General features: G+C 55.6%; 3 protein-coding genes and 3 non-coding genes across 9 annotated transcripts; 3 read left to right on the forward strand and 3 right to left on the reverse strand.

Moving 5' to 3' along the window:
* Positions 1-331: 331 nt before the first annotated feature.
* PTPN18 (protein tyrosine phosphatase non-receptor type 18) lies at positions 332-1,949 on the reverse strand. Its single transcript, XM_024566737.3, has 4 exons — positions 1,882-1,949; positions 1,303-1,523; positions 916-990; positions 332-743 (listed from the first exon to the last, which is right to left on the reverse strand). Exons 1-4 carry the CDS (start codon positions 1,932-1,934, stop codon positions 676-678), a joined length of 417 nt encoding a protein of 138 aa, XP_024422505.2. The 5' UTR covers positions 1,935-1,949; the 3' UTR covers positions 332-675.
* Positions 1,950-4,364: 2,415 nt separating this feature from the next.
* On the reverse strand, positions 4,365-4,528 carry LOC112314073 (U1 spliceosomal RNA). The gene has a single exon (XR_002975760.1). It is a non-coding gene; the product is annotated as a U1 spliceosomal RNA (small nuclear RNA).
* A 2,275-nt stretch (positions 4,529-6,803) lies between these two features.
* Positions 6,804-6,893, forward strand: TRNAY-GUA (transfer RNA tyrosine (anticodon GUA)). Its single transcript is given in 2 exon segments — positions 6,804-6,840; positions 6,858-6,893. It is a non-coding gene; the product is annotated as a tRNA-Tyr (tRNA).
* A 666-nt stretch (positions 6,894-7,559) lies between these two features.
* On the forward strand, positions 7,560-7,723 carry LOC112314003 (U1 spliceosomal RNA). Its single transcript, XR_002975749.1, has one exon. It is a non-coding gene; the product is annotated as a U1 spliceosomal RNA (small nuclear RNA).
* A 633-nt stretch (positions 7,724-8,356) lies between these two features.
* Positions 8,357-13,751, reverse strand: IMP4 (IMP U3 small nucleolar ribonucleoprotein 4). Of its 3 annotated transcripts, none has more exons than XM_024566727.4 (9): positions 13,162-13,751; positions 12,914-13,022; positions 11,065-11,148; positions 10,273-10,382; positions 10,067-10,199; positions 9,825-9,877; positions 9,649-9,743; positions 9,475-9,548; positions 8,357-9,388 (listed from the first exon to the last, which is right to left on the reverse strand). In XM_024566727.4, the coding sequence occupies exons 1-9, from the start codon at positions 13,162-13,164 to the stop codon at positions 9,276-9,278; spliced, it is 774 nt and encodes a 257-aa protein (XP_024422495.1). In that variant the 5' UTR covers positions 13,165-13,751; the 3' UTR covers positions 8,357-9,275. The 3 variants fall into 3 exon arrangements, with proteins under 3 accessions (XP_024422495.1, XP_024422490.1, XP_045056558.1); XM_024566722.4 differs by having other exon boundaries at positions 9,825-9,979; positions 13,162-13,742; XM_045200623.3 differs by having other exon boundaries at positions 9,649-9,979; positions 13,162-13,750.
* Positions 13,752-13,844: 93 nt separating this feature from the next.
* CCDC115 (coiled-coil domain containing 115) lies at positions 13,845-17,861 on the forward strand. Of its 2 annotated transcripts, XM_071220223.1 has the most exons (6): positions 13,845-14,110; positions 14,199-14,302; positions 14,387-14,469; positions 15,066-15,197; positions 16,368-16,508; positions 16,901-17,861. In XM_071220223.1, the coding sequence occupies exons 1-6, from the start codon at positions 14,000-14,002 to the stop codon at positions 17,011-17,013; spliced, it is 684 nt and encodes a 227-aa protein (XP_071076324.1). In that variant the 5' UTR covers positions 13,845-13,999; the 3' UTR covers positions 17,014-17,861. The 2 variants fall into 2 exon arrangements, with proteins under 2 accessions (XP_071076324.1, XP_024423954.1); XM_024568186.4 differs by lacking the exon at positions 16,368-16,508 and having other exon boundaries at positions 13,863-14,110.

Genomic DNA, 17,861 nt, shown 5'->3' on the forward strand with positions numbered 1-17,861 from the left:
TGTCCAGCTAAGGATCCATCTGGCTGGTATCTGTCTGGCTACCTACCTGGGGGAGGGGAGGACTAACATTTTGCTGGTCTTTCTTGCTGGGGGTGGTCTGTCAGGCTGTTTGTCGGTCTGTCTCTGGTTGGAGATCCATCCATCCAGGCTGTCTAGGGGGATGGCTATCTGCCTATCCAGGTTGAGGGTCCATCTGTCTGTCTGCCCATCTGAAGATCTTTTCACCTGTCTGATACCAGCCTACATGGCTTTGTCATGCCTGGTTTGGACCTGCCAGAATGGTGGGGGAGTCGGTCTCTCTGTGGCATCAGCTGAGGAAGGGAGGCTCCGATACTGACATGAGCTCGTCTTTATTACGTGGTGACAGGGACAGTCTCCAGGGGCCCATCGGCACCCTCCACTTCACAACTGGCAGGGACCTTGGGGTTGAACCCATTCCTGGTGTTCATTCTTCAACCGCCCAGGGCAGCCCAGCTAGCCATCATCTGGCTACCTCCCCTGGCCTCAAGCTTCGAAGTCTGTAGTCACAGGGACAAGGCCCCCATATTTCCCGCCCTGAGAAATTTTATTTTCATCTAGGCCCAGTGTTCAGGTTCCCAACACTTCACACAGTACAGCACAGCCTTCAGCGGTCCAGGCACCCACGTGGAATAGCAGGCGGGCTGGGCGCAGCCCTCACGCCTGGGTCCACTCCGCAGGAGGGTCCCGGGGCCCTTTGGGCCTCCGGATGCGCAGGTTGAAGCCTGGGGAAGGAGGAGCACCGTGGGTCTCAGGGAGAAGCTGAGAGGTAGGCAACCTGGGTAAGGCCACCCCCAAGCCTTCAGGCTCCCCTGGTTCACTGCAGCCACATCCACAGCACTTCGGAATTCGGTCAAAGCTGTAGAGTCCCAGCCACTTGGGCTTTATCTGACTTACCCAGACCACCCGTCTGAGCTCCATTGGCCACGTCCTCGTAGGCTCCAGGCCCAATAGGGCCCTGGTCGGCAGGAACTGCAGACAGAAAACCAGCCCCCATGCGTCAGCTCCCGCAGGGAGTAGGGGGTTTGGGGGAGGGAGAAGAGGAGGTGCGGGTCCCAGAGCTCGGCCCAGATGAGGTGGCTTCCCCGAGAAACGTCCCCAGCCAGGGGCCTGCGATTTGGACTGGGACACTTCCGGCCCTGACCAGCGCGCTGGTAGCAGCCAGGCGGGGGCCAGGCGGGCTTGGTGACGGAGGCCCAGCAGGAGGGTCCGGAGAAGGAGGTGGGTCCGGTCAAGGAGGTGGGTCCGGTCCTCCCCAGCCCCCCGCCCGGCCTTCCAACTCACCGCGACCCAGCAGCGCCCCCTGCGCGTCCTCCGCGGGTGCTTGCGGCCGGCGGGCGCGCGTCATCACCTGGCTGTAGACTGGTCCCCCCTCCGGGCTAGACGCCGCGGCCTCCGACCTGGTGCTCGGAGGAGCCTTGCGCTTCTGCACCACCGCGTACGTGTCGGCCATGGCGAGGGCTTGAAGCACCAAGAAACGCCTGCTCCTTCCCGAGACACGCCTGCTGGAGGGGCGGAGGGAAGGGGAGGAAGTGAAACCGCTGCAGGAGGAAGGGCCTGGTGGGGACCGTGCAGGGCGCAGCGTTTCCTTTCCGCGTTTTCCGCCCGGGGCACATGGTTTGGGTAGGGGAGTGGAGAAGGGGTTGGCTCTGGGGAAGAGAGCGAGATCTCGGGGCAGGGGCCTCTTCTTTCCGTGTCTCCACTGCTGCGGGGGACAAGGAAAGGGGGTCAGCCTGGCAAGGGATGGGGGCAGGGTGTTGGTGTTGAGTGTGGTCATTGCTGTATGTTATCCCTAAGAAAGCAGACATCTCCTAAGATGGGATCCTGGTGGTCCAGACTTCAAAAAAAACAGAGCCTACCAACCATTTCCGCTCAGGTACCTCCCCCAAACTGAGCTTCGGGGGGGAAAAGTCCATATTATTGCTGCAGTGTGAGCAGCCCTTACAGAGGAGCTCCTGGGATCCTATTTCAGCCACTGGGAGTGAGGCTTGCCCTGTCTAATTGGAGCAGCAGCCCCGACCAATCGGAGTGGCTCTACTTTGATGGATCCGATCAAAATGTGAGGATTTGGATCCTCATTTGCATGAGGATAGGCCAATCAGGGACCAGGGGTGGGACTTAATGTCTATAAAAGCCAGATGCCCTCCGGCCTTGAAAGCGTATCTTTTCACTGACAGTTTAGAGGGTTTTTTGTCTTGACGGAGCAGGAAGGAGCGGAGCCGTGCTGTATCAGAATCGAGGTGAATTAATGACGGGGAGTTAAGGAAGTGTCAATATAAAAACGCAGAGCAAGCCATACCCGCAGAGGCAATGGGATCTCTGGGGTTAAGGAGTCATGTTGGCTTGTGGGTTCCCATAACTGAACTCAAAAAAAAAAAAAAAAAAAAAAAAAAGGGCCAGTGAATCTGAACTGAACACTGAACGGCAAGAAGTGGTCAGGTATTTCAAGTGTGATGGAAGGGTTAGCCTCCGAGCGCGCAGAAGAAATTGGGAAAGGAGGCAGGAGGGCCAAGAGCTGGGTGCCTGAGGATAACACCTCGTAAGCAGGGCATGGCAAGAATGGCCAGGATTCGGGAGGGAAGGGCACCGACGTACAGTGCGGCACAACTCGGGGTAAAGACTGGAGGAGAAGGGCGTGAGGCTTCAGGGAAACTGGCCAGGCTCCTGGGGGAAGTCACAGTTGCTTCTGTATGGTACGCGGAAGCGGGGACAGTCAGGAAAAGGGAGCAGGACGGAGGTGGATCTCATAGTGAGTCAGTCCCTGCCTCCAGGGATCTTACACCTGTGCTGTGGGTCCTTCTGAGAGGCCTCAGAAGAACACAGACCTGCCAACAGTTTGGTCTTTGATTTCCAGCCTCCAACACTAAGGGAAAATCCTGTGGTGGTTTATGGCAGCCTGAACCAACTAAGACAGTTCTGCAGTCTCTGCCTGGAATGCACGTTGCAGTCTGGCCTAATGCTTCTTCAGCAAAAATAAGGGGAAGTTGTATGCCATTCGTGCAAGAAGCCACGACATTGGACAAGGAATTGTAGAAAGATTCTGGAAAGTAGAAATTTTGGGAAAAGGGAATCAGAGCAAACTGGAGCAGGAAATAATTGGTCGATTGCTCGAACTTGGCCAAATGAGGGAATCTCAGAGGTGGAGGCTGGTGAAGCAACCACGTGTGTCAGAAACTTTCCTCCATCGGATTGTGGCCTTACCCTTTCTGGGACATACTGGTGCTACTTAATCTTTTTCTCCGTATTTCCTAACGGATGATCCTCTGACGGAGGAACCTGTGTTCATTCTTTCTCCCGAGCCTCATGCTAACCTACTGGGGAGACTTGCTGTGCAAATGAAAGACTACCACACCCTAGATGAAATGTGTGTGGTGCCCCCTGGAGAAAAAGGCCTCTGAGTTGGTAACCACATCCCTTCTAGAAGAAAAGTAAAAGGGTATGGCTTTAAAGCACTTTAAGCTGAAACAAATTTATGTACAGAGAGGGGATAATGGCACTAATTTCCTTAGACATAGAACCAATGAAAATAACTTACGATGAGAATAAACCATGGTCAAGTGTAACACTATGGGTTGTGGAAAACATAAGGAATGAAACCAGTAATAAAAGAATTAGAAAAATGAGATAATTTTAAAAGAGCACTTTGTAAAGGTAACATATTTGATAAAACGACCAATAGAGACTTGTACAAGATCTTAGGAAAATAAGTTTTTTATTCCCTTAAGATTAACCACTGTGGTCCCTAACAGCAATCATCCTGAGTGTAATACTGTCACATGGTCATCTGCAGTTTATGTCTGGTTGATTCCTGCCCCCCCCCCCCCAATCCGTCTTACTGATAAATCTAAATTCTTGTTGGTAGTTTCATAGTTGAAGCAAAACATTCTCCAAGGATTTGGGGCCTTTTTAACTACCTCTAGTCACTTACAGAAGAGAGGTTCCCCGCAGAAGTCCGTCATTACTATATATGTGGATTGATTTGGTAGCCTGCGAAATCCAAGTACTTTGGCTGTTTCAGTTCTTATCATTTTAGAACTATAAAGCTCTTGTAGACAAACTACAATATTGTGAAACCTCAGTATTTATCTGGTGAGTGTTGTATCTTGCTGTTTCTCACCCCTCGCAAAATAATTTGTTGTACAAAATACCACATTAATTGTTCACTCAACTCTTAGTTAAATTGGAGTGCATGAAACACAACCCCAATGCTAGCTGAAGTTATAGTACATGAAACACTGACAAAGAGCAAGAATAAGCATAAAATAAGTACATATGCGGAAAAACCCCTCTTACATCGTCTACACTAACTACTTGCAAAATGAAACTATCTTTGTACCAGTAAGAGTCAGGGGAGAGCGCGAACGCAGTCCCCCACTACCACAAATTATGCAGTCGAGTTTCCCACATTTGGGGAAATCGCAGGGGTCAGCACATCCGGAGTGCAATGGATAAGCCTCGCCCTGGGAAAACCACCTTCGTGATCATGGTATCTCCCCTGCCAGGTAAGTATGAGTTCAGCTTTTCGCCTCCAACGGACCCTCACGCTCGCATCACTTTACACACACGGACACCGTTCGCGCGCCACCGCCGCCGCACCTCCCTGCCCGAGCGCCCCGAGCTCCAACCTCGCCCACCGCAAAAAACGGCCTCGGGCTCTTTGGATCAGGGACCCAGGGGGCGCGGACGCAGTAGGACCAGCAGCCTCCGCGCGCCCGCTCATCTGCATACGCCGCACGAGCCCGTCGTGACGTCCCCGGCGCCCACTCTCCCGTTCTGATCCTAGCGACCAGGCGCAGGTGACGCCCGGCACACGGCGGTCCAGGCCCCAGCGAGCTTGTAGGTCGGGGCTCCGGCTTGGCCTCGCCTTCCTTCCAGCAAAAGAAAACTCCTTCCCACGTTTGCCCTCGCCTGCTCCACTCATCACGTAACCGAGAGCTCAGGAAAAGGCCTTTTTGCAGGTTGACATCAGTGCTGAGTAGCTCAATCAGAAATACCGGTCCTGTTTATTCGTGCGGTCTTTCTGAGCCAAAGTGACACTACGGGCTTCGGAGGATGTGGCACCCTGACCTAGAAACGCACAGGAAAACCCAGGATGCGAAGGTCTGCAGAGAGAAAACAGGGTCAGGAGCCCTCCCGCCTCTTCTGCGCGGGCTGCCCCAAAGGGCTCCCCCATCCCCCCGGTCCTCTGACTTGGCCAGACTCTCTCAGACAGGAGCGAAAGGGATGGAACACTCGTTGCTCAGTAACTGCCGACACAGTGGAGAAAGCTGGACTCCATTTGTGCAGCGGTGATGGGGGTGTTTTAGAGGGGGAATGGGGCGAAGGGGCGCTCAGTGGAAGCAGAGAAGCGAGAAACCGCAAAGGGTTGGTCAGCATCAGAGCAGCCAGGCCAGCCGTGTTTGTGGGCACGCAGTGTGAAGTTAGGAGGCTGGGACGGCCGGGTCCTTCCCGGCCCTTCCCGGCTCCATTTCAAAGGAATATGCATCTCTAGGAGAGGGACGTCAGGTGTTGATCTCTCTCAGGCGGGCATTTAATGGGAGTCGGAGGTCGTGCCTAGGGACAGGACCTGAGGCATGCTACAAGCTGTGCGGGGGTCTGGTCACGCCTCTGGGTACAGGGAGCGGTTTGGGTGGGTGGTTCTGTGCTGGGAGTTCTGCGGTTGCCAACTTGAGGAATTCCGTCTTGTGGTCAGACCGGATGGCTACACTCCGCCCCCACACCCCGGGCGAACCCTGGCCCCTTGTTTTGATTTATCTTCTCTGTGATGACATTGACCATTTCTCCACTCAGCAGTGGTGCATTCCCCGTGCCAGACACCGCTCAGGGACTTGGGAACACAAGCTTGCCTAGTGCTTACAGAAGGAGGAGTGAGACGGGAGAAAATTGACAGCGGATGCAATAGGTAAATTAATTAGTACGTTAGGTGTTAAGAGCTGGGGTGGGGGAAGAGAAGGAAAAGGAGGGAAAGGAGACTGGGACGCGCAATAAGGGGCAGAGGGATGTGCTGAACCGGGTGGTCAGAAGAGGCCACAGCGAGGAGGGGCCGAGCCAGCAAAGACCTGCCCGAGGGGAGGGGTCGGTCCCGGGTGCCTGGGGGAAGGGCGTCCCCGGCGCAAACAGTAGGAGGAGCAAAGCCCAGGTTAGACCGTGTTCGTTCCGGGTTGGGGCCAGGTCACACGTAGTCCATGGGCCTTGTAGTCCATTGTAAAACTTTAAATCTCAGCGAGCCAGCAGGTTTTGAGCCAAGGAATGGCTTGAGCTGATTCCCCGCCCCCACCCCGAAAACCCACTCCGGCCGCAAGCGTGGCGAGGAACGCCGAGGAAGATCAATCAAGAGACTCAAGGTTGGCTTACATATTTTTGTAATAACGGTAATTTTGAACTAAAGGTACTAAAAAACCAGGAGGTGGCCAGGCCGTTCGCCGCCACCTACATGGTGCCGGTGGTCCTCCCCTAGCCGCCCCTCCCTTCCTACCCGCTTCCTGACCACAGGTCACTGTCGTCTCCCCATCTCCCCCCTCCCCCCACCCCGCCAGTAGAAAGGGGCACAAGGAGGGGAAATGAGACAACAGGTGAGGCCCAGCCAAGCGTCCTGAAAAATCCTCGTCGCGGGGCGGAGCCATCGCCTAACCGCAGTCATCCGCCCGGAAAGTGGATGGTGGTGAGTGCCTGGCCGGCTTCAAAGGGGCCGCCGGACACCTCAGGGCTTGTTCTGGAGCGGGCACCACTGTCTTGGCGTCCATCAGCTAAAGAAATAGTCAAGATCTAGGCTTGGTGGCATGCACCCTTCGATAGCTCAGCTGGTAGAGCGGAGGACTGTAGGCCAAGTACGTGCGGGCATCCTTAGGTCGCTGGTTCGAGTCCGGCTCGAAGGAGGTGTTTGGTTCATTTTGCGCCCTCGGGAAAAGCACGCCCGCCTGGCGCCCTTGCCGGTCTTAGGACCTGAAGAGCCGGATCTGGAGGCCCAGCCCCGGAGAGCACCCAGGAAGTAAGGGGCGAGACCCTCACCCAGAAGGAGCCAGGACCTGGCCGGGTGGCTCAGCTGGTTAGAGCAGCAGTCCTATGCACCACGGCTGCAGGTTCAAGCCCCACTCATGGCATAAATGAGCATCAACCAACGAGTGCAGGAATAAGTGAGACAACACGTTCATTTACGTGGGAAGGAGTTTTCTTTTGCTGGAAGGAAGGCGAGGCCAAGCCGGAGCCCCGACCTACAAGCTCGCTGGGGCCTGGACCGCCGTGTGCCGGGCGTCACCTGCGCCTGGTCGCTAGGATCAGAACGGGAGAGTGGGCGCCGGGGACGTCACGACGGGCTCGTGCGGCGTATGCAGATGAGCGGGCGCGCGGAGGCTGCTGGTCCTACTGCGTCCGCGCCCCCTGGGTCCCTGATCCAAAGAGCCCGAGGCCGTTTTTTGCGGTGGGCGAGGTTGGAGCTCGGGGCGCTCGGGCAGGGAGGTGCGGCGGCGGTGGCGCGCGAACGGTGTCCGTGTGTGTAAAGTGATGCGAGCGTGAGGGTCCGTTGGAGGCGAAAAGCTGAACTCATACTTACCTGGCAGGGGAGATACCATGATCACGAAGGTGGTTTTCCCAGGGCGAGGCTTATCCATTGCACTCCGGATGTGCTGACCCCTGCGATTTCCCCAAATGTGGGAAACTCGACTGCATAATTTGTGGTAGTGGGGGACTGCGTTCGCGCTCTCCCCTGACTCTTACTTGGTTACAAATAACAGACTGTAAACCTTACAAAATACCGTAGTTGTGTTATGTAAGTTAATAGTTTTTTTTTTTCGTGTTTTTAATTGTATATTTTTGGTTGAACATATAATAGAGAAAAAAGAAAGGTGTTCGTAGGAAAATGCTACTTTTGTTTTTATCACTCTTTATTTTCAGCATTTCCTATAGGAGTTTGAAGTATATTGGTGTCCGACCCACAGCTGTCTTTAGACTCGTGTGGTTTCTTGACTAGCTTTCACCCTGCAACAGTCATTTTTGAAGAAACCACCGTGTAGATGCGAAATACCGTACCTGTCATATATCAAAGCCTTTTAAAACCGCAGGGGCAGTGTGAAGTAAAAGTATCAATTATTTTCCTACTTGTCCATGCACCCACTAGGTGATTTCTCTTGTGATCAAAAAGTATAACCTTGGAGGCTCCAGACAGCCATCTACCCAACAGAGCTACCTGGTCCATTTATTTCTCCAGAAATCCGACCCACCCCAAGACTTAAAGGGAGCCACAAAGCTCGGGCCCATAAAACCCACCGCGGGAGCCTCCCCTGTGGGTTTCTCCAAGGCACCTGGAAAGACTTTAACATAGTAGAGGCCAAAAGACAGTGAGTAAAAATGGTTTGTATTTTGCTGATTTTTTTATTAAAAGATTTCATTTTTTAGAGGGAGAAACATTCATCAGTTGCTTTTGTATGTATTTTGGTATCTCTCAAACTTGCAAAAGTTTTAATGGCATGTTCTTCACTGGTAAAGTGAGGCTGTGGGAAGGCGGGAGAGGTCCCAGAAGGCCCTGAAGTAGCGCTAATTGGCCTCATAGGACTGGGGCCTGAAGTCAGGGGCATCCAGTGAGGTCCTACCCCTTGCTCCCCTTGAATGCCCCCTGAATGCTGTGATGCTGCCACATGGACCAGTTGGGGCTCCTGCAGAGCTCTCCCTCCCCATCCCCCTACCTGACCTCTGTCCCCACCAGTCTTCACTTCCCCATATGCTTGTGTGCATTATGACCCCCCGTGTGAAACCAGGGCCCTGGGTATGTCCTAGGCAAGTGGGCAGAGGAAGGGCAAAATCAACACGAGTGTGGGGAGTCCCTGAAGTGTCCCTGTGTCTGTGGTGAATGGAAGTGTGCTTGTGAGCTGGCACACAGAGGGACCAGCTCTGTGGAGGGAAGAGGGACCCTGGGGAGCACGATTAGGTCCTGTCCCCTTGTCTGTACCCCCAGAGGATGAGCTCTCTCACAGGGCCTGGGGTTCCCAGGGACAGTGCCAACCCCCCCTCCCACCCCCCCGCCCCAACAGTTCTGGAGCAAGCCAGCACAGCGGGCCTATGCTGTCCTAGGCAATGTCAACACCAGGCCTGAGAGTGTACCGAGCTGTCACGTCCCTACGCATAACATCCCTCACAAGTCCCCTGACAGCGGCCTTGTCCGAGCCACTCAGAGGCAAATGGGGCAGTGAGGCAGACTTTATTCGGACCTGCCCTGCCTGCTGGCCCGAGCCCACGGCCCACAGCAGACAGGGCTCACTCAGGCCTCACTCTATGCTCAGGAAGACCCTCTTGCGTGCAGTGTTGGTGTAGGGGTGCCAGCGCCACTCCACGTCTGCGGTGGCTTCCTGCTCCAGAGTGCCAAGGCGGATCATGTACACTGGTGAGGGGACAGGGGAATGGGGATGCTGTCACCCACACAGACAGCATGCCCGCCCCAGCACTGGGTCAAAGCCCCAAACTCACACTTCAGCTCAAAGCGAGGCCCGACCTCGGTCAGCTCCACGTCGCGGTGGCTGGTCTTCCTGTACACATGGTGCCTGGGGCAAGAGAAGGCAGGGGGCAGCCATGAGTCAACCACAGACAGTACAGGGACATGAAGGTCAGGCTACAACCCCAGGGCCCAGCCCACAGACACACCTGAAGGAGATGTAGTCATCCTGGTTGGCAAAGGTGATGACCCGGTGGCTGTCATCTTTGGGAACAGGGAACAGGTAACGAAGTATGTCGGAGACCTGGAGCAGAGGGAAGGAGAACAGGGAATGCCCCACCTGGCACCCCTGGCCCCAGCCCAACTCCCATGGCCCCAGACTCACCCTCTTGCCCAGGCGGGAGGAGAGGCCATGCATGATGAGGTGGGGTTTGGCTTCTGACATGGTGCCCAGGTTGGGGATGTCGTGCCGCATAACCACGTTGCACAGCGTGAAGTATGCAGTGGGGCCGAAGGGTAGGTGGCTGACAATGAGCCCCACTGGGGGCCAGGCGGGCCGTCACAGACCACGTCTGCTCTGAGATGCCCCCCACCCCCAGCAAGGGCTGCTCCCCCCACCAGCCTCACCAGGGGTGCCTCGGTGCTCATGGACAACCAGCAGGTCGGTGACCCCGTTAGCTTTGCAGGCTCGCACCAGCGCCCCCACCTCATGTCGGCCACGGTTCATGCGCTGGGCGCCGGGAAACACCAGCTTCAGCTCCTGCACAGGCACCACAGCCGTCAGGACTCGGGCCGCTGGTGTCCGAGCACCTTACATTCCCTGCTACTCGTACCTTTGCAAACATCTTGAGGCGGGAACTGGGGTCTCGGGAAGTAGTGATCATGACCTTGGGATCCTCAACCCCTGCCCATCGATATTCATCATCCACGTGGCTGGTTACACCTGTCAGCAGCATGGGGGACAAGAACATGACATCATCCTGGGAAGTGAAGTACTCACTTGGGCGCGCGCAAATCCGTCCAGAGTGGCACCACCTGACAACACCCTCGATGACCAGCACTCCGCACCCACGTGGGCTACAGGGTGGCCCACCCCACAGTGGCCACAAGCATGAGTGCCAACGAGGAATTTAATTTTTTAATTTGATTTGATTTGAGTCACTTAAGCTGTCTCAGTCACACAGGGCTAGTGGCTATCGTGACAGCATTAAATCCCAACCGTATTAAGGCCAAAGGTAAGACTCCTGTCTCTCATGACAAATATTTACAAGCGTTCGTGTTTCCTTAAACACTTGGGTGCCAACGAAGTGCGGAGAGCTAGGGGAACAGCAGTGACCATGACGGACACTGTCCTGTCCTAGCAGCACTCAACATTTCAGCGAGGGGACAATTAAAGCAAAGCAGAGAGCAAGCTGGGTCGCAGCATTTTTGCTGTGTCTCCATGGAACCGGGAGCACTCAGGACAAGCTCCCTGGTGCCATCAGTGCGGAACCAGGAGGGCTGCTGGGGGGCAGTTCTGGGGGCAGGAGCGGCAGAGCCTTTCCTCGGGTGTCTGGGAAAGGCTGCGGGGGAGAGTGGGCTGATGTGCAGGGAGAGGTGTGGCCCCGAGCGTCTGGGAAAGTTACCTTCACCACCAGCATCGTCGAACTCCAGGGAGCCCTGTAAGGCCAGGGCCTCCCTGCGTAACTCCGTGGGGATCAGGCGGTTCTCTGTGGGGAGAGACAGGGTGACTGAGACTCCTGCAGGGAGCCCTCGGTCGGCACAACACTGCAGCTGACGAACCTGCACAGGAAAAACACTTTTCTTCCTCCTTTCGGAGCAGGCAGATGACCCGTAATTATTAGGGGGCGGGAGGTGGGGGACAATTTCTGCCTACACGCTGATCTGTTAACAACAGTTACAGGAGACTTAATTTTCTACGGTTTCCGAGTTTCAAGGCTTGAAGGCTTAAGACTGTTCTTTCCGTAAACAGGTGGACCAGAAATCCCGAAACCCTCTGACAACGAAACCACGGATCAGGATGCTCTGGGTAAGAGGCTCCCCCTGTGGACTGAAGGGTGACCGGGCAGAGGGCGGGGCCGTGGGACAGACCATGTTGGGAGCACAGAGCAGACCACGAGCCCCTGCACCGAGCACAAGTGTGCCCTCATGCACGTGGAAGATCCACACCTGAAGGAAACCTCCACTATACTCAAAAGATTTTTAGAAACAATGCTGAACAAAAACACAAGGCTGCCAAAGAATACATACAACCCAATATACCTTTAAAACGGAAAATTGACCAATTTGATTTAGGGATAAAATAAGCACTACATGAGCACAAAGAAAAACAAGGAACAGTTTACTTTTAAACAATATTCAATACTGTTACCTAAGTTGCAGAAAACATTCCTGAATTTCAACTGCAAGAGGAGGCAAAAGGAGGTCTGCAGTTGCGACTCTTTTTGTGACGTTTTTGCACGACTAAAGCTACTGCAATAATCACCTGCATGTCCTTCTCCATGTGAACTGTAAACGTACTTTTGCCCACCCCAGTATGCTAACCGTTTTCTTTTTCTTTCTTTTTTTAATTCTCACCGAGGATATGTTCATTGATTTTTGAGAGAGACAGGCACATCAGTCAGCTGCTGCCCGTCTGGGTCCTGACTGGGGATAGAACGTGCAGCCTTTTGAAGCATGGGGACGATGCGTCAACCAACCAAGCCACCCCGCCAGGGCCTCACCGCTTTCCATTTATGATGGGCAGAGAGGTCACAGCTGTCCCCATTAAGCTGAGCATAAACACACACACAGCCACTGACACTTCATGTATGTAGCACCTGGGAACGTCAGAGCGAGGTTAAAACAAATGGGGATACTGAGTTTTCGCCCCCTCAGATAAGAGAGAAGCTTCAGGGACACCAGAACACAACAGGACAGAAAACTGTGTCAATTCCAGTCAGGCGTGTGTGGCAAGCTCTTCACGTGTACGGCAAACGGAAAGTGAGAGAAACATTGTGAAGTGAGAGTCCTCATTTACAACGCCAATAAAATTAGGTTCTACACAGATTAACACTTTAAAAATGCAAGGGACTCAAATTACTGCTAAAGGCAGTAAGATACGCGTATTACCTCGTATTAAAGAAGAGAGCAAGAGGAAAAACCACGAGGGGTTGGAGAATGTCTATAGGACCATGGTGAAAACTGTAAATCAGAGCTAGGCACACTATAAACAAAACTGATAGGCAAGCTGTAAAATCTGGATACTGCAGCACAAACGACAAGTAATGTACACCATCCTACGGAGGGGCACTTGCAAGCCAACAGGAAAACGCAACAGGCAAGGAAAATAGGCAAAGTACCTGAAAAGATGCCCAACCGCACTACCAGAGAAATGCTAAGTAAACGCGTTCTATACCACTCGGTCTTTACTTCTGCTGGGTTTTAAAACGCCAACCCACAGTCTTTCTAAAGCCTGGGCAGCGGGGACTATACCTTCGAGCGCGCGCCGAACCTTCTCCTTCTTCTCCTGGGCCGCGCGCTGCGCCTCCTCGCGGGCTTTGCGGTACAGGTACTCGCGGCGCAGGCGGGCCTCGCGGCGTAGCTGGGGAGCAGTGAGGCGTGTCAGTCCCCCTCGCCACGCGCGCCCGAGCCCAGGGGACCACCGACCCCGAGTCCTTGGACCACACCCCCAGCCTTCCGCGAACCCCCAACCTCCCTAACTGTAGCTCGAACATCCCTACCATCCTGAGCGCCGCTACCACGTGGGTACAGAAAGGTGCAGCCACCGCCCGCGCTACGCAGCCTCGCTTCCGCCCTCAACCAAGAAGGCAATTAGAGGCTTCACTGAACGCGGCTGTGGTTGGGCACGACCAAAGGTAAGAGGGCGGGCAGTGGATGGAAGTCGCGAGGCGATTGGCCAGTCCGGAAGCGCCTCATAGAGCAACCAATAGGCGAAGGGAGTGTCAAGACGTTGTGAGGGTTGCCGTCAACACAGACGTCCGCCTTTGGCGTCACCATTTAGCGCCGCTCTACAGGAAGCCCAATTTTAAAATGATGTACCAATAAAATTGTAACTGGCGGCTCGAAATAATGAAACTATAAAAACTGCACAACGGCTGACGGCAGGGTCGCCTACGGGCTTCTTCTGGAACTCAATATAAAGCCGCTTTTCGCTTAAAATGGTCGCTACGTCGCCTTCCACCGCCGCAGCGACAGCCCTACTTTTAAAATGCGGCTGCTTCAGGAGCGACTTCGAACCACCCACAGGTCTCGCCGACGTTCCAGTTGGCTGACCCGCTTCACGTGGTGAGCGCAGAGAGCGGTTCCTCGGTCCCATAACGCTGCTGACGGGAGGATGCTGGCCCCGGCCGCCGTGACCCCGCGGCTTCTGCGTGCGCAGCTGGGAACGCCCATTGCCTGGAAGCCGGCACGGTGGGCGGTGACTTGGCAACCGGAAGGAGGCCTGGGAACGCGCCTTGAAGGCGGATGTCGCGCGCCCTTCGGCTGTAACCGCGGCTCCGTCGGCGCTGACTGGGCGACCGGAAGGAGGTTGGCTCCAGGCCAGAGTGCTGTGGAGCCATGGCGGCGGCAGACGTCCGGACGGAGCTGGACTTGCTGCTCCTGCGACTGCTCGCGGACCTAGAGGAGCTGGAGGCGAAGCGGGCGGCGCTGAACGCCCGGGTGGAGGAGGTAGGAGCCTGGGGCGCGCGGGAGAGCGGGTGCGGGTGCGGGGGCACGCCAGGTAAGCTGAGCCTCAGCGCTCCCCTCTCCTGCGCAGGGCTGGCTCTCGCTGTCCAAAGCTCGTTACGCCATGGGCGCCAAGTCGGTGGGGCCCCTGCAGTACGCTTCCCACATGGAGCCCCAGGTGTGCGTGTGCACCAGGTGAGGAGCCTTGTGCGCTGGGACTGGGGGCGGCGGTGTCCGGGCCGGGCTGTCAGAGACCCACACTCCGCTCTCGTTCTGCAGCGAGGACCCCGACGGACTGCAGAAGTTCCAGGTGGTGAGGGCCGCGGCCCAGGCTCCGGAGGACGTGGGGCCCCGCGAGTCAGGTGAGCCCCCTTCCCTCCGGGGACCTCTCGCGATGTCAAGGCCAGAATACAGTCGCGGAGATTATTTCGTTCAGGCTGTTACGGTAGAGAGAGTACCCCGGGTAGAAAGATCAGATGTCTCAGCAGAGTGATTTTGCCTTAGACTTTTACAGGGAAAAGTAGGCGAGTTATAGGTGAGGTCTTTTACGGTTGGGGTTGTTTCGCAGTCAGGGAGAGTCCCAGTCAGTTGAAAAGAAAATGTTTATGTCCGTGCCTAGCCAGTTTCAGAGGGACAGACTTTGAGTCTCCGCTACTCATTCATGAGACCAAGAACGGGGAGGCGGAGGGTCTCTGGCCTTTCGGCGCGTTCTGGTAAACCGGGGAAGGGCGGTGTGCGGCTTTGTCTACACGGCGGTGGGTTTTGTGAGAGTCACATCTGAATCACAAGTGTGGGAACGGCGGCTCTTTGTGGTCAGCTGTGTCGTGGGACATGAAAGGTTGGGGAGAGTTTCCAACCACCAGTATTTTCCAGGATCACGAGCTCAGAGTTCAGCATTGTCACTTGGAAGCCGAGGGCCAGGCAATAAGATCCCAGCCTCTGCCCTTTCTTTCTCCAGCTCTGCGCAGGCGCAAGGGCCTCACCAGGACCCCAGAGCCAGAGCCCTCGTCAGCCCCCCGAGACCCTCTAAACTGGTTTGGGATCCTGGTTCCTCACAGCCTGCGGCAGGCCCAAGCCAGCTTCCGGGAGGGTGAGTGGACCCTTGGGCCCCCTGCCTGCAGGGAGCACTTGCACACGAAGGCGGGGGTTGGGGTCAGTCTGCAGAGCCCATCGCGCGCTTTCTCCACTGCGGACTTCTGGTGCACGGCTGCTTTTATTTCTCTGGAATCATTAACTGGGTGTTGGCAGTGCTCTGGGCTCAGGACAGGGGCTCAGGATGCAGCAGGAAATGAGAGGGACCAGCTTGCCTCATAGGACGTTGTGCTGCAGAGGGGAGAAAGGCAGCCTGCAGGTGCATAAGTAATGAGAATTGTTACAAAAAGTAAGGTAGAGTGTGGTGGGTGCAGTGGGACAGGGTGGGTGGAGGGAGCTGTTCTGTGCAGGGAGGCCTGCAAAGGCCTGTCGGAAGAAGGGAGCTTGGTGGTGGCCTGGGGAGCAGTGTTCTAGCCAGACAGGCCAGCAAGGGCGAACACCTGAGGCGAGGTTGTGTCTTGCATGGCAGAGAAGAGGCCAGTGGGCTGCCGGGGCGTTGGCACCGCAGAGAGTGCCAGGAGCTGGGGTCGCAGGGGTCCGGGCCCAGGAAATCTGAGAGCTGGGAGTGACAGGAATCCCGTGGATCCTGGCTGGGACCAGACAAGAGCAGAAGGATTAAGCAGGTGGCAGGGAGCAGCCGAGCTTAGAATGCAGGTGGGAGGAGTGGACACGTGGTGGGACTTGTGTATTTTGAGAGTAGAACCCCACCCCCCAGGATTTGCTGACAGGTCAATTCAGGAATAAGGGAAAGAAAGGAGCAAAGGTGGAGCCTGCGGTGGCCGGCCAGGGCCAGCCAGGGCTCCTGGGAGAATGGTGTGGCCCACACCTGGTGAGGGAGGACTGCAGAGCAGCAGCCAGAAGGCAGGAGGCATTGGGTGTGGCTGGGTCCCCACTGCGTGCGGTGGGGTCTGAGCGGGCAGTCGGGCTCACGAATCTGGAGTCTGGAAGAAGCCTGAGCTGGGCAGAGAGAGTCAGGAGCCACCGTGTAACTCTGGTGTTTCAACTCCCAAGGTGCTGGTGCAGATGTGGTGGGGTGAGACGAGGGGAGGGCCTGGAGGGTGGGCCGGAAGTGGGGGAGAGGAGGGGAGAAACCATTAGAGGAGACTGGAAGAAAAGCCCGGAGGGCAAGGTGTCCCACAAGCCAAAGGAGAAAGTGTTTCCTGGACAGAGTGGGTCAGACACGTGGCCAGCTCTGCTGTGGGACAGGCAGGCTGCGGACGGGACTGGCCATGGGACTGGGTGGCATGGAGGCCCAGAGGACTGGGCAGCAGCCGTTCCAGCAGAGGCATCGGGTGGAAGCCACTGAGAGGTGGGTCCAGAGCGTGGAGTCCTGTTGGGGGCAAGAAAACGGGTGGGAGGAGTGAGCCTGAGAGCAGTGAGGGACCGTGACAGTGGAGGACGGAAGGAAGGGAGGGAGGGCATGAGACGGGGCGACGATGCGACGATCGGTGGGTTTTGCACCAGAAGGGGGTTGAGGAAGTGTTTTGAGGAGGTGACCTTTCAGCAAAGACCTGGAGGAGGGGCAGAGGTGGGTCCAGTGAGGTTCAGAGCAGCCACTGCAAGGCCGACCCTGGAATGGGTTAGGGGTGGCAGAGAGGCAGGAGAGGCTTGGATCCTCTCCAGTCCCTGGGATGCCCAGGGTCCCTTGAGTTATGTGTCACACTGCAGACACCATGGTGACCATCTGTCCCCTTCCTGTAGGCCTGCGGCTGGCTGCAGACATGGCCAGTCTTCAGAGCCACATCAGCTGGGGTCGCAGCCGACTCCGGGAGCTCCAGGAGAAAGTCAAGCAGCTCGAGCTCGGGGCCGCCTGACCGTGGCCACAGAGGAAGGCCACAGTTCAGCTGCCCTCCCTTCACAGACTGTCCCTGCCCTGCCATCTCCGCCCCACCCCGCCAGCCTCAAAGTTCCTCCGGTCAAACCTTTCCAGCTTTGTGGGGTGTGAAAGTTTGAAGATGCTCAGTCACTCCTTCTGTGATAGCACCCCAGTCCTCGTTCTGGGACACGCCCGTGGGGGGTGGTGCAAGCTGTCAGGTCAGTTCTGCTAGGGAGCAGCAGAGCCCGGTCACACAGAATCGTTCCTGGTGAAGCGCTGCACAGCCTGTGGCAGGAAGGACCAGTCGGTGCTTCGGGTTCACTCAGTCCTCAGAACTGATTGGATGGGGCGGGGGAGGCATTCAGGGCTAACAGATGAGGAGGGAATGATCCCACGTCGATAAAAAACAAACGCCTACGTAGACAGGGAGTCCCTGGCAGGTTTTAAGTGAAAAAATAAATAAGATCCAACTTCAGTTTTGAAATGACCTGTAGGAAGAGAACTCTCCTCAGGTTTTTAAAAACCCACCTTTATCCAGGAGGGAGGCTGAACCTTCGTAATTCGTTGAAAAGCCAATTGTTTTTCCTGTTCTGGGAGCTCCGTGTCCGTCCTTAGTTTTCGTGTTGGGTTGTTGATATTTACCAGTTTCTAAGCTGATTTTTATGCCTGGGGAGAATTGGCCCTCTGTTCATATCAGCGATGTAAATATTTTTCCCCACTTTGTCTTTTAACTTTGCTTATGGTGTTTTTTTTTAAACTTTATTGTAAAATAAAACACGTTCCATTACTGAACCACACAGAACAGTTGAAAAGCTTAATGAATAATGAAGGTGAAAACTGTAGTAA

The sequence above is a fragment of the Desmodus rotundus genome, chromosome 13 (genome assembly GCF_022682495.2).
Source record: "Desmodus rotundus isolate HL8 chromosome 13, HLdesRot8A.1, whole genome shotgun sequence".
Lineage (NCBI taxonomy): Eukaryota > Metazoa > Chordata > Mammalia > Chiroptera > Phyllostomidae > Desmodus > Desmodus rotundus.

Bases quoted from the DNA above. Each gene is read 5' to 3' on its own strand.
- IMP4 (XM_045200623.3), bottom strand. The intron at 10,200-10,272 runs GTACGAGTAGCA...GTGCCTGTGCAG, and splicing joins GCCTCAAGATGTTTGCAAAG to GAGCTGAAGCTGGTGTTTCC. The intron at 9,389-9,474 runs GTGAGTTTGGGG...TCCCCTCACCAG, and splicing joins GCCTCGCTTTGAGCTGAAGT to TGTACATGATCCGCCTTGGC.
- PTPN18 (XM_024566737.3), bottom strand. From the start codon at position 1,934: ATGGACTTTTCCCCCCCGAAGCTCAGTTTGGGGGAGGTACCTGAGCGG. The intron at 1,524-1,881 runs GTTGGTAGGCTC...CCGCCCCTCCAG, and splicing joins GAGGTACCTGAGCGGAAATG to CAGGCGTGTCTCGGGAAGGA. The intron at 744-915 runs GTAAGTCAGATA...CTCCTTCCCCAG, and splicing joins AGCTCAGACGGGTGGTCTGG to GCTTCAACCTGCGCATCCGG.
- CCDC115 (XM_071220223.1), top strand. From the start codon at position 14,000: ATGGCGGCGGCAGACGTCCGGACGGAGCTGGACTTGCTGCTCCTGCGA. The intron at 15,198-16,367 runs GTGAGTGGACCC...TTTCCTGGACAG, and splicing joins CCAAGCCAGCTTCCGGGAGG to AGTGGGTCAGACACGTGGCC. The intron at 16,509-16,900 runs GTGGGTCCAGAG...CCCTTCCTGTAG, and splicing joins CGGGTGGAAGCCACTGAGAG to GCCTGCGGCTGGCTGCAGAC.